Raw genomic sequence first — 13,985 nt, 5'->3', positions numbered from 1 at the left:
GGAAGGGACAGAAAAAATGGCACAGGCCATTGGAAATGTCCATGAGAGGAAGGGTGGGCAGGTGGGCTGGGAATAAAGAACCAGATGAGCTTTCCCTACAGCTGGGTTTTCTTTGGAGAGTTTGGGTGAGCACAGAACATCTTCCACAGCTGGAACCACATACTCCAGGAGCACTCAAGCATTGCTGGGACATTTGTTTTCTGAGGTAAATCACAGGGAAAAAGGTTTTTGCAGGGTAAGGCCCTCACCGTCTCAGAACCTGTCTCAAGATAAAGGCATCAAGTCAGTTTTCCCTGTGAACATCAAGGCTGGGCAGACATAACTTGCCTTGGTTTTTCTTTTTTTTTTTTTCTTTTTCTTTTTTAAGGAAAGCGCTGTCAGAGCAAGATTAAAGAGAACGGTAAAAATGCCTTTACCCTTTCTTAACTGCAGCCTCAGTGGAAATTCACCACTGGTAAATCAGAGTCACGAAGCTTACAAATGTAAACAAAGCTCAGACTTTCAGGGAGGCACGGAATTTCTTAATTTGTGCCTTGCTCACTGTTAGGATCTCTGTCAGGGCTGAACTCTGGGTTCCTAACGTCAGTAATCAGAAGAAGTTTGGGGGTTTTTTTAATATTCAGATCCAATTTTCTTCATCTCTGCCTTCTTATTCTCTTCCTTTAATCCTTCTCTCCCCCTCCAAAATGTATCTCTCAAAAAGCCTTGCCACTTAAAAAAAAAATCAAGAACAAACCCCCTCTAGCTGCCTTCTAACTCTTCAGCAACTAAATTAAGCAATCCCATGTCAATTGTTGTTATTTGTTACTGCACAAAGTTAGTGGGAAGACTACCACAGACCAAAATATATTTTAGTACTTTAATTGTAATTTATTTAAAGAGTAACTTGTCACTCTAGATTTCCTGCAAACCCCTCCATACCTAGGCACCAGTTTAAAAGTTTCAGTTTTTAATTACTGTCCTCTCATGTGAGGCAGCTATACTTGAGCAGGTTTAATTATTGTTTAAAAAAAAAATGCCACGCAAATCTTTCTATCCAAATATAGATATAAAAACATTATGAGAAACTAGCTGGAAATAAAAAAAAAAAAATCACCATTCCCACACCATATTACACTAAACTGCACTGACTGAACCTTAACATTCAACCTATTGTTCTCTTAATTGCTAGCAAGTTTCAACCACTGTTCGTTTGGTCTGCTATTCTTCTTTCATCAATATTTTTCCTAGTAGACTAATGGGATTTTCCTCCATATTTTGCCTGAAACAGCAGGACATGGTAGTTAAATGAACAGAAAAAAAAAGGAAAAAAAAAAAGGAGAGCGGTACAACCGTTTCTGCTTACAATGTGTCTGATTTAATAACATCTCTGCAAATTTAAGGCTTTACGTGCTGGTGTTTCACTCTGGCTCCCCGTCACTCTCGCAGACTGGAACTTTTCTGTCACCATCCCAAGGTTTCTTTCAGGCAGGATTATCTTTATTTCTACATCTTTATTTCTTTCATTCATTCACTGCAGAAATTTGAAAGGAACTTTCAGTTTAAGGGACTGAATTTTAATCTTGCATCTGTTTCACACTGCAAAATGAGAACTGCAGATTGGATTTAGCGAGCGCCTAAGAAACTAAAAAAACACAAGACTGCTGCTGGGGAATACAATCCTAAGCCCACAAATTGCTACCACACTCTGTTTCCAAAATTACACTCCTGGGAGTTCATATCTCATCTTCTGAATTAACCTATTTTTGTTTAAAAGTTTTTGTTCTTGTTTAGAATGGTTTAAATATGGGGTATAAAAAAAAAAAAAAAAAAAAAAAAAGCTACTGCTCTGAAGTGTTTACAGAAATAAGGGTTACCCCAATGTGGTGAATTTTTAGGAAAAAAGATCATTTAACAGTATTCAAAATCACTTTTACAGTAGTAAACAAAAAAATTCTTCTACTTCACTCTATCATTTCTTAAGGGAAGTTTTTTGCTCCCCGCAAATATATTTTCAGCAATGCTTCAACAAATCTAACAATGCAAAAGAAATATTTCATTTCAGAAAAAGCACTCTGGATGCTGGAATTATGTTTTAGAAAGGCAGGGGGTTAGGGAGAGCCCTCTGCCCCACCACTGGAGATTTATCTAACAACTCTGGAAATATCCAATTTTGAACCTTAGGGTATCAGAATTACCTCCTGGGTTTCAATAGCAGCTCCACTGAGCAGAGCTTTGAACTTCACCATAAGTAAAGGCATGATTATTGCTCCAGTTACTTATTTATTTTTATTTTCTTTAACAGAAAAAAAAAAAATCAAAGAGCAGCTACAAAGCTACACGAGTTACAGGTATCTTATGGCACTAACTCAGGCTCTGTGTAAAACTCCACAAACAGGACTGTGGTATTTGGTAACAGCTCTGTAGTGACCCTCACTGGTGATAAAATCCAGAGCTCTGAAAACGAGAAAATGAACACCTGCATCTGTATTTCTTAACTTTCATCAAGTGGGGATTACACGAACAAGAGCAATTATAGACATTTTCCTAAAGGAAAACTTGCAAGTTCTCCAAAAGAATCAAAAAGAAAGTATACTAATAGCAATTTACCTAACTCCAACAGAGAATAATTTAAAAAAAAAATTCTAACTAATTTGTACATCCTCCCAGCTGGGAATGAAAAATTTCAGTTCAGTCAGAATGCACTCCTGATTTGCAAAGCTTTTGTGCAAACCACTGTAAACTTGGTGTGCCTATTATCTGCTTCATGCTTGCCCATCTGGTGGTGCCTTTTTTCTGAAGCTGAGGGTACAGAAGAGTTCTGACCCATTTCTCTGCCCTGAGTGCTTCACTGGGCAGCAAATACGTTGTGTCCAAATTAACTGCAATAGGAATTAATTGCTGTGTCCAATTTGCACATCCCTGTGTTTCAAACACCTGCTTTAAGTTTGCTATAGCCAATGGAGAGGGTTTTTTCTTTTTAATATACTATGCTGAAATAGTAGTATGTCAAGAAAAAGCCCAGTGACAAAAAGTAAAGAAAATAAGTTATTCCGCATTTTTACAGTTTGCTATCAAAAATGTTGTCAGAAAATGACGCATTTACCCAACTTCTCCTGGCTTTAAAACCATCATGGTGTGAATTTTAAAACAAGTTTATTATTTGTCTAATCATACAGCTTAAGATTAAGCACAGAAGCTTTGAATAAGACAGCTGTATGACAAACAGTCTCTAGCCCTCCATGACTCTGAGCTTTCAGAAACTAAATTTTAAAAGGTATCACATTCAGACTTCTAAACCTACTTTTAAGTTCTTCTGCAGATGAGCACTCAATTGCAAGCCAGGGGCAGCAGCAGGAATAGTGTCATGAGAAATGAAGACTTACCCTGACCTAATGATACATGACATAGAGCAAAGTAAGATTTGTAAAAAGCATTTCCCTCTTCTGATTCTATTGAAAAGTTCCCAGTATTGTCAGCCTTTCCCAAAATCACACGCAAGACTTGGGCAAGAATTTTGTTCCATGTGCAACCAGCACACTTTTCAAAACCACATCAAGAGCTGTCACTACTACAAAGGCACAGTAAATTGTCTTTAGCAATTTTAAGTGTTAACAGAGACCAGCTCGGATAAAAATGGTGCATTTAATTGAGTGGCTCTGCAAAGTTCTGAGAGTGTAATCAATGCTGGAAAGATGAAACTGCAGTCCCAAATCCAATACAGACTGAAAAGAGAGGCTGATTGGAACCTTCTTACTGTAAACCCAAAACAGGCACTTGTTTGAAGCCAAGTACTGTAAGCACATTTCCCATATTGATCTTTTGGTAGCTGTGTTCACAAGAAATTAATTTTATGCTAGATTGAGAGGTTACAAGAAGTTTCCTGTCTGCACAGTCAAAATATTATTGAAGCAATTCAGGTTGTCAGTAAAAGCTTAAACAAATTTGCTGATAATCCTGTTAATGACCTAGGTCAAGTGTTAACTGTTGTGGGTTATAAAACAGTGAAATTAAGGTGGCTGGTACCCTCAGGCAGGCAATATAGTTACAGAAGAGACTGAGGAGAAATTATTAAATTAGAAAACGACAGAACTCATTTGATTTCGTGATACCACAGGAATTATTCCGAAAGAGAACTGCATCCTTCTAAGGAAAAAGAAACACAATTCTCACCAAGCAGAGAATATCCAACAGAGTGGAACAGGAGAACCTGTGGTTTCTGTGCACCTATGGGGCTCAGTCTGCAAACTCCAAACTGGAAAAGTTGGATGTTAAATCTTCCTGACATTTTCCTGCCCCGCAGAAAACGGCACACACCTTTTACCAGTGAACAGAGATAAATCTGAGCTTCAGAGAACCTCCTTGAGCTCCTGTGATTCTGTAGGGAAAATGCAGGCAGATTTCTCATGGCAGAGAGTTTGAAACTCAGGGGAAATTTTACTCTTTATCCAGAAAAAACTCTAAATAAAACTTCTCTGGGATGAAGCAAATTAAGAAAATCTCAAACTTTCCAGGAAAAAGACAAAAAAGGAATGTACCGAGCACCACAAAGTGCAGTAAGCCAGCAGTTTGTCTTCAGCCCCTCTTTCATCCTTTTCTCCCTTCATCCCATCCACTTCCACTGTAGTATTACTACCACCACCAGTCATCAGTTTTAATATTAATTGCAAATGTTAAGTAAAGTTGGAATTAAAACAAGAAAAATAATTATTTCAAGTCAAATAAATTCAGGAGCTACTTCTCTGATAGCTCTACCCACACTCTTGTTACGTGCCCATTGCAACATTTACATCCCCTAGAAGTTAGACTAAGCTGTACAAACACACCAAAAATTAGTTCCATCCGTTGTTAAAACAATTTATGGGGAGAATTTCAACAGTAGCTTTAATATAAAATGTAAGGGAAAAGGTAGACATTTTTTATCTACATGCCTACATTAACAAATGCTATCCAAAAATATCTTTTTTTATTCTCAGTGGTGGAAAAAGAAACTTTTCTAAATACTCCAGAGAAATGTAGAAACATCTATCTCTAGTTTTGGAAGGAAATTTATGGAAACAACAGCAGAAATTTAAATAAAGTGGTTAGAAAAAGATTATTTGATAGAGAAAAACATCATCTTCAACATGATTTAAAGCTGCATGCTAACACTTGTTCATCAAATTAGTGGATCACCAAATTATAATAATTAAGATTTCTAAACTCACACAATCAATCTGTATAATGTAAATAGAAAAGAAAAAAAAATTACTGAGCTTTCCTAAATGTGGGTTTTAAAAAAAAAAAAATTAAAAGCCTTTTAGAGCTGATCTCTTTTCTTAAAAGAAACTGTCAGTATTCCTGTTTTTGAAATGCCTAGCGAAACATACACTTAAAAAAAAAAAAAACAAACACTCAAAAGCAGGTCACTCTCCAGTAACTGCATTTTTAGTGTTGTTTTCACTACCAGTTTTGAAAATATTGCTCATTCTGTACAAGCTTCTGAAGCTGAGAGGAGAGAAGGGAGGCAGCATTTGCTGGAAGCTGACTTGGACAAGTGTACTTAGCATGCGTTCCGTATGATACCCATATTTTCCCTCCTCTCTCAATTCTCAGCACCAGCGACTCGAAACAAAGACACAAAAAGTGGGGGGTTTTTTTGCAAACTGGAATGCTCCAATATATCTCTGGCATAGACACTCTCAGTTTGCAGAATGTGTCTGCCTGCCACTGCCATGGAGGCAGAGCTGCTCCACTGACTGACAGAACCCCAACCATTCCCTAAGACAACAGTAACCCCTAGTCACACTCTTGCTTTCATTTCTGAAAATCATTTTTGAGACATGACAATATTTACAAAATAGCATTTATCTGGAGGTTTAAAAGTGATTGCTGAATGCATACTCATTAAAAAAAAAAATCAATAAATCACTTCATACAAAACAAATTTACATAAAACATACAAACAGATGACGTACTGCTCTTCTTGTATAATGGTACTGTAATTATTTCCTAGCAATGAAAGCAACTGACTAAAGATTACTCAGGATTTGTAAAGTTTGCATCTTTCTGTATTTATTTTTTACTCTGTTTCTTTTTCCTTCCAGAAGTCATTTAAAGTTGTTATCTCACTGCCTTATCGCACAAGCATCGCGAATATCAATAAGTCCATCAACATTATTTGTAAGGGAGAAACAATTGCTCTGACAGATTTTCAGAGCTTCTCTGCACAACCATCCAACTCAAGCAGGTGCGAGTTTTACATGGTTATTGGGTGCTAGAAACTCTTCACAACCTCTGCCCTCTAGATTTTATCCCTACAGATAATTACACTGGACATCCTGGTCATACCGAGTGCCTTCTATGTGCAAGCAAGCAGAAGCTCAATTTCTTTTTTTTTCTTTTTTTTTCTTTTTTTTCTTAATAGGGAAAGGACAGGGCTCTTTTAGGGTTTTTTTCCCCAAGTATTTCAATCACTTTCTCAGTGTCTGGTTGTCACTATTTTATTTTTTTTTCCCTGAAACCTAGCATGGGTTTTCAGCAAATGTCATCTTAAAAATTAACACAGCAAAAGAAAATAAACCACTCAGTCTTTATTTCCGGAAAATTACACACATTCACATACACACACACCACACAGAGCTTTAACACTTTGACATACATCCGACACAAACAACACGATCCGATACAAATCCGCTAAAGGAAACCGGGAGGAGGCTTTACAGGAGAACGAGCTTCTTTTGCCTATTAATTAAAAGTTTTGAAAGCTAGGACGATCAGCCGTGCAGAGGAGAAAGGGAGCGGAGTTATCCCCGGGCGGAGGGCGGCGGGGGCAGCGGGGGCAGAGGCTGCTGGCCCCGGGCACCTGCCGAGTCCCTTCCCCTCCCCGCCGCTGCCGCCTCGCCCCGGGGCTGCGGCTCCGGGCTGCCCATCGCTGCCGGGGCTGCTCTGCCCCCGCCAGCTTTGCTCCAGGGAGGGCACGGCGGCTGCCCGCCCCATCCATCCATCCATCCATCCATCCATCCATCCATCCATCCATCCATCCATCCATCCATCCATCCATCCATCCATCGCCAGGACGAGCCCCGCGCTCCCGGAGCGAGGAGCCGCTGCCGCACGGGACCACCTTAAGGAGGAGCGGGGTGGGGGAGGAATAACGGGGGGAGAAAGGGGAAAAAAAAATAGAAGAAGAAGAAGAAAAAAAAAATAAACAGAGAAAAGGGACTAGGTGAAAGGAAGAAGGAGGCATGAAGGGGCCACCCGGGCGCGGCGCGGCTCACCTTCGTTGCCGGGGCGGGCGCTCAGACGGCCGGCAGCGCCGAGCGCGGCGCGGAGCAGCAGGAGCAGCAGCGGCAGCAGCGGCAGCGGTGGTGGCGGCGGTGGCGGCAGGCGGCGGCGGCGGTCCATGTCGGCGGGGCAGAGCGCAGGCACAGCCGCATGTCTCCGCGCCGCATGCCACCGCTCCGCGCCCGCTCCGCGCCGCCGCCACCGGCCCCGGCGCCGGGACCATGCCCCGCGCCCGCCTCCGCGCCGCGCCCGGGAGGGGCCGCCCCCGCCCGGCCCCGCCGCCGCCGCCGCCGCGCTGCCCCCGCCCCGCTCCGCGCCCCGCCCACGGCACCGCCCCGCCCGCCGCGGCCACCGAGCGCCCGGCCTGCCCGCGGACCCGGGAGATGGCCCGGAGACCGCCCCCGGCCCCGGGAGATGCCCCGGAGTTCGCTACCAGCCCCGGGAGATACCCCGAGCCCAGCCCAAGCTCCGGGAGATGCCCGGAGCCCGACCCTAGCCCCGGGAGATCCCCCGCAGTCTGCGCCAGCCCCAGGAGGTGCCCCGAGCCCAGCCCCGGGAGATGCCCCGAGCCCAGCCCCGGGAGACACCCCGGAGCCCAGTCCCGGAGATACCCCGGAGCCCGCCCCCAGCCGCAGGAGATATCCCGGTCCCAGCCCCGGGAGATGCCCCGTCACACGGAGCGGGGGCTCTGCAATAGGGGCTGACGCGAGTCACGTAACTCGGGAGCCCCGGGTGGGTGTTGCAGGCAGCTCCGATCCGGCCGTGTCCAATTACCGGGCTCTCCCGGGCGGAATGCGGCGGCAAAGAGGCTGTAAAACCTCGGGAGTTCCAGGCTGCAGCCGTAGCTGGCTTGCCGGAGAAGCGCCAATTACATCGTTGGTCCCTTGGCTGCCCGAGGGGACTCCGGTGCAGCCCGCACCACAACTCTGGCACCAAGAACAGACTGACTTTGCCATCACTAAAGCAAACTGGGGCAGGGGCCTCCACCTAAGAGCTGCTCTCTGTAGCAGTGTGTAGCTCTACTCTAGAAGTTGCCATGTGAAATGAGGACTTTTTTAGAAGCGTTCTCTTCGTGCTTGCACCTTTCCTTCAGTCCTTGCAGCCCATCAGAGGCCCCAGAGTACCTGTCAGAACACAGAGCAGAGAAGCAGGCGTGAGATGCTGCTATTCCACTGCTCTCAGGGGGAATCGCTGCAGAGCAGCGCTTCCCAAGCTTCCTCTTCTGTAGATCGTTTTTTCACAATATGGACAACTTCCTCCCCAAGTGACTCGTCTCAGGTCTCCAGAGCCACCCAGCGTGGTTCTGTGGAAAATGGGGAAATACCTAAATAATACTGAGGTCAAATAAATACTTCCATCCAAACCAAAGTTATGCATCCTCGTAGCGCAGAGTCTAGCTCTGAGTCCATGTGCTCTCTGCACACACAGCAAGCAACAGGATGGGAGGAGAGAAGCCTTTGGCAACAGATGTGGAACTACATGGCAGAATTAACATCAAAACTCTTTGACAGCAGAGAAACCAATCCCCAGTTTTTCTCAAACCAGTGTGGTGAACATCTAAACAACCTCCTTCTTCGTTGTCCTGTGTGTCTTTTTGTCCTCAGGGTCACCAGGGCCAGCAGGACAGCTGGGAACTGCTGCCTGCAGCACCTGAGCTCCAGGTTTATCAAACAACACAGAATCATTAGCTTGCTCCAGCAGCGATGCAGCTTCCCTGCCCCCAGCAGCAGAAGAGGAGGTGCTGCACTGGTTGCAAGCCAGGACTCATGCCAAGGTCTCTCCTGCACAGTGTTGGCACCCCCCAAACATCTGGTTTAACTCTGCCAGGGGTGCACTGCACTGAAGGGGTTGGAAAGGTATGGAAGCCAAAGCAAAGACAAGGCTGTGAGATGTCATCTCAGACACGTTCCTGTTTCAGGAGAGCACAGGGGAGGACATGAGCACTAAAAAATAACATGATTTTAATCTCCTTTTCTGTTTCCAGACTTGATTATTCAATCAACCAAATTAAAGAATTGTCAAATATAATACCATTTGTTTCATGCCTCCAACCCTTCCTTTCACTCATATTTACTATCTACCCCATTTCCTCTGTGGTCAGACTTCCAAAAGATGGAAAAAATGCCCAGAGGTCTTGAGCAGGAAACCTCCAAGGGCAGAGGGAGGAGCAGTGTGGTCTGGTCATGCAGTTGACTATGGATGGCCCAGAGAAAAACATCTCCTGTCCTCCTTTGTCCTTCTCAAGTCTCATTTCACCACCCCTTTCCATTCATTGGTCAAAGATGCTTTTCCACAGCAAAAAGGCCAGAAATTCACAGTCCTCAAAATATAACTTTCCCTAATAATAAAAACATTTTTTTCTTTAGTTTGAAGGCTTTTTTGCCAACATTTTCCTCAGCTTTTTTGGAATACACAACTGTTTTCATTGTTTTCTGTCATAGGTCTTTAAAACCCTACTAAAGTTCTCAGAACTACTAGTTCTGGTCTCTCTGAAGCCACTTTCATGATTTCAGGCAAATATATCTATTTTTTTAAGGTGTGAGGAAAAGGCGAAAGAAAAAGAGTGAAAGAAAAATGGTGAAGAAAGATAACAAATCTGAGGGGTGGGGAATGGGGAAGAATGAAGATGACAATCAACTCAAAACCCAACAAAAGTATGGTTTCAGTTAGGGGAAAAATATTTCCAAAGAAGGGAGTTTTTGAGGTTACTCACAGCAATCACATTCTGAATTTGTAAATATCTCAGCACCAGTGGAGTCATCTTATGCAGGAAGAAAAGAATATTAAACAACACAATCCATGTAATGCAAAATTTTAGTATCAAACTTTTAAGAAAGAAAACCTCTCAAATGAAAAAATGAATAGAAGAAATACTTGGAAAATTTTGAAATAAATAATGCAATTTTTAAAAAACTTCAACAAAAAAAAATGGGAAAATTCTCAGCAGGAAAGGAAGATTAAATTCATTACAAATTTTTCACTAGGCTTTTTTCTCTCTGACGCACGTTGTGTTAGTTTTGTGCAAATTGCATGTTTACTCTATTAAGAGTAATTTTCTGTGAGCTTAAAGGGCACCTTTGAAGAAAGAAAATAGCCTCTAGTGGCATTTCTACATAACCAGAGTGCACATGGTAATATCTTTGCCCTAGCATCCATAAAATCCTTCTGGAGAAACGCATAACTATGATTTATGATTTTCTGCCAAGCCTGGGCTTTAATTTCTTTAATATATTGGAGATCAAAATCCTTACTAAACACAAATTTTATCTCTTACATTTTTCTTTTGTAAACAGGGAGGTGACACATTCTGTGATTGTATAATGGAAAAAAGAAATCATAACACATGGGCAGAATGCTCCGGATCCCACGTTTGCATACTAAATAGGAAAACAACTTTCTGCCTAATGAAAAAATGCTGCAGATTATTAGGAATAGCCACAGAAGTAATCAATCAATTTATCCAATGGACTGGGCCACAGCCTGCTTCCAAGAAGCTTTTAAATGTTTATGGCTCTTGAGTGGCATCGTTTAATTAATTGAATGACACGAAAGTTCTAATCTTAGAGATTTAAAGTATTTTTCTTAAAAACAAACAAAAAGAATTAATGACAGGTTCACTACTCATAAAGAAAGGTGGCTGGACAATCACCCATTTATTCAGGGAGGAGGCAGAACAATGGTCCCCAAGTGATGCCTCGCCTGTGCCTCTATGGGATTGTTGGGAGGCGTGAGAACATTTCTCCCTCAATTTCTGGGATTTATTTATGCAGGTTCTTGTTTGTGATGTTGATACACCTCCCTTCACACAGACCTGCAGTGACAGAACTTTTCCATATAAATCATAACAGGGACAGCTTTTTTGAATCCTTCAGTTATCAGTTAGGCCTCCAAATGACCACCTCAGTATATATATTTTATATATATATAGATATGTATGCATCTGTTTTAATATTAATTATTTAGTGTTCAGATAAAAAATATTATAAATGGAAGCACTGCTCCTTGATTTCACCCTAAGTCTGACATAAGCCAGTCTTGGAGATGGTGACCAAGGAGGAAAAACCCTTCCACGAGCAACCAAGTAGATTAACTTTTAATATTCTTTGGGAGAGGTTTTACAGCATAACTCAAAGGTCTCCTAATGCACAGTGTCGCCCTGAAAATGCAAGCAGATGAGGAAATGCAGGATGTGGAAGAGTAAAAGGCAGGATGCAATAAAAACAAATGATAATGAAGTGTGAAAAGTTACTTTAAATAAGTCATGTAAAGCTAAGCTATAGCCCTTTCCAATCAATACTTACATAATAATTATGTGAAAATCCAGACAAATGGATTAACAAGGCAGCATAAAAAAACTCAGCTTTGAGCAGCAACAAAGCTGAACTTGTAATTGTGAAACAACTGCACACCAATCCCATAATGAAAAAGAGTATGGAGATGGAAAAGGGTAGAAAAGCAAAATGCAAATGCAGTTTAGCTGCAAGTTTCCCCCATAAAGTCTGAATCGTTTGTTAAATATGCAATAAAAGGGTGACAGTCCAAGCACTTAGACTGAATTTACCTATCTGTAAACAAAAATCTATAGAAGCCATAAAAGAAAAGCTTCACCAGCGTTACTGCCAGTTTTCAGAGAAAAGCAACATTTATGTGCAGGAGAGAGTATTGCTACCATGAAAGAGCTTGCCAAATTTTAGCTTTAGGATGGAGCACTTACAGTAGAAATCCATGAATCCTGTAAAACCAGACCGTATTATGGAGACACTGGCAGACCTCCAGTAAGGTGCGTAATGATAAGTTTGATCAGATTGTTTTTCTTCTTGGCAAGTCACAAAGAATGTTCAGAAATTTCTGTTCTAAGGCAAAAAAAAAAAAAAAAAAAAAAAAAAAAAAACAAAAAAAAAACCACCACAATCAAGAAATTAAATTATTTTTCTCATGTATTTCAACTCACTGACTTTTTTCATTTTTTTTCTAGAGGAAAGTGCAAGGCAGCGTTGGACAAAAAATAGGCAGACACAATTTAAAATAAATATGACAGCACTTCTAATACTAGGGATCAACATCCAATCTGGGGAATGCACTTGGAGAGTGCAAAGGCAAAATTCCGTAATCTGGCTGAGCTGGATTGGAAGAATTCCCTTGCCCTTGCAGAGCCAGGCTTGCACACTGAGAGCAAAATAGGTCGTCTATTTTTGCCAGCTAAAAAACAGAGAGAAACACCCATGGCCAACTGCAATTTTAGACAGCAAAATGCAAATACTCTGAAGAGTCTGCATTCACAACATGTGAGAACACTCTAATGGTTTCATTTCCATAGGGAACTTTTTGCATTCAAGAGTGGATTATCTTATTTTATGTTTTGGTTTGTTGTTTTTTTTTTTTTCTCAGTAAAGAATACCTGAGATTCTGCAGATGACTGAGGTATATTTTCTGTTCATTTGCTGTTTTTTTCTCAAATCACCTCATATCCTCCCTGGTTTTCTCCTCTTGAATCTCATGGAACTGGCACCACAACTTCTGTCCACATCCAAGGAAGCATCAGGGGATGGAATAAGATGGGGAAAAGACCATAAAGTGGAATTATCTTAGAACCCTCGGCTTCACATCCAGCATCAAAGCATGAAATCATTTCATACCTTTGCTCACAATGGCAAGGGTGGGTATTTGATTGCACGCTGTACATATGGTTACTAATTCCCAGCTAAATGCTACCACCCAAGAGGAAAATCAGAATTCAAAAGGGGACAGCAATTTTCCAAAGGCTTGTTCCCAATTCTAATGCCTGCATGGAGACAGAGAGTTCCTGTTTGCTTCAAAAGCCGCTTCACTCAGGACTTTGGGGAGAGATTAATCACCTTGGAAAGTGAGAACAGCATCATTTGTAGTAATTAGGAGCTACATAAGCTCAGAATTTGTCAGGGTACACAGCTCCTTCAGAAGTTCCTCCATGGGCAAGTTCCTCACCTGCCTGGCTTGTATCAACATTTCTAAGCGTCCAACCATAATACCAGCAAAAATAAACCAGAAAAGCCAAGGTAGCCCCTAACCACAGCCTCCCAAACCAGCTGCTGGGTGTATTCACCCCTCAGCTGGGTGCAGAACACGTTCTCAGCAGTCACACCTGTGCTGCTGGATGACTTCAGCTTCTCTGAGACGTCCCCATCCTCCTGACCCATCACCCCGGCTCACCCCGTGCGTGCTGAGAAGTTCTCAAGTCTTCCAGTGTTTTCTTCTTGATTATAATGAGTTAATTACTTTGCCAGAAAGCACAGGGTAGCTTTTTATTAATCTCCTTGGCCACTTGGGCAATGAAGAATTGCAGTTTCTGCAGAAGGCTAAGCTAACATTATCTAAATATTATTCTTTATAATTATTAGACAACACATGCAATAAATAATTATACCTCATTAGTATTGTCCCAGCCCAAATGAACCATAGCAGGACAGTCTGTCAACCTTGAGTCAAGCAGCCCTTATCCATTAAATGGGATATTTTATGATATTTTAGGCTTTCTTCCCCAGCCCTGCAGCCAGTTGCAGCTCTGTACAGAAGGATGGAGCTCCTTAACCTTTCTAATTCACGAAAGAGGGTTGAAAATGCAAACATTTCTTATTCTGAGCTGGAGATGTGCTGTCTGTGTCAGGACAATGTATTACAAAGATTTCTTGTCTCCTTGAACATGAAAAAAAAATCTTTTCCCACTGCAATATCAGATTTGGTTTATCTGAACTAAATTTTCA

General features: G+C 42.0%; 1 protein-coding gene across 1 annotated transcript in view; it reads right to left on the bottom strand.

Annotated features, from left to right (window-relative positions):
• The window catches only part of EPHA3 (EPH receptor A3), a 176,332-nt gene extending 168,821 nt beyond the window's left edge, over positions 1-7,511 (bottom strand). Inside the window, exon 1 of the mRNA XM_083854330.1 lies at positions 7,239-7,511. Within this exon, the coding sequence (XP_083710456.1) occupies positions 7,239-7,365 (127 nt within the window). The 5' untranslated portion in view covers positions 7,366-7,511. The remainder of the gene's footprint in view (positions 1-7,238) is intronic.
• Between the last annotated feature and the right edge of the window lie 6,474 nt (positions 7,512-13,985).

This window comes from Zosterops lateralis, assembly GCF_965231275.1.
Source record: "Zosterops lateralis genome assembly, chromosome: 2".
NCBI lineage: Eukaryota > Metazoa > Chordata > Aves > Passeriformes > Zosteropidae > Zosterops > Zosterops lateralis.
The sequence above is the reverse complement of the archived record's forward strand: the minus strand, read 5'-3'. Positions and strand labels throughout refer to the sequence as shown.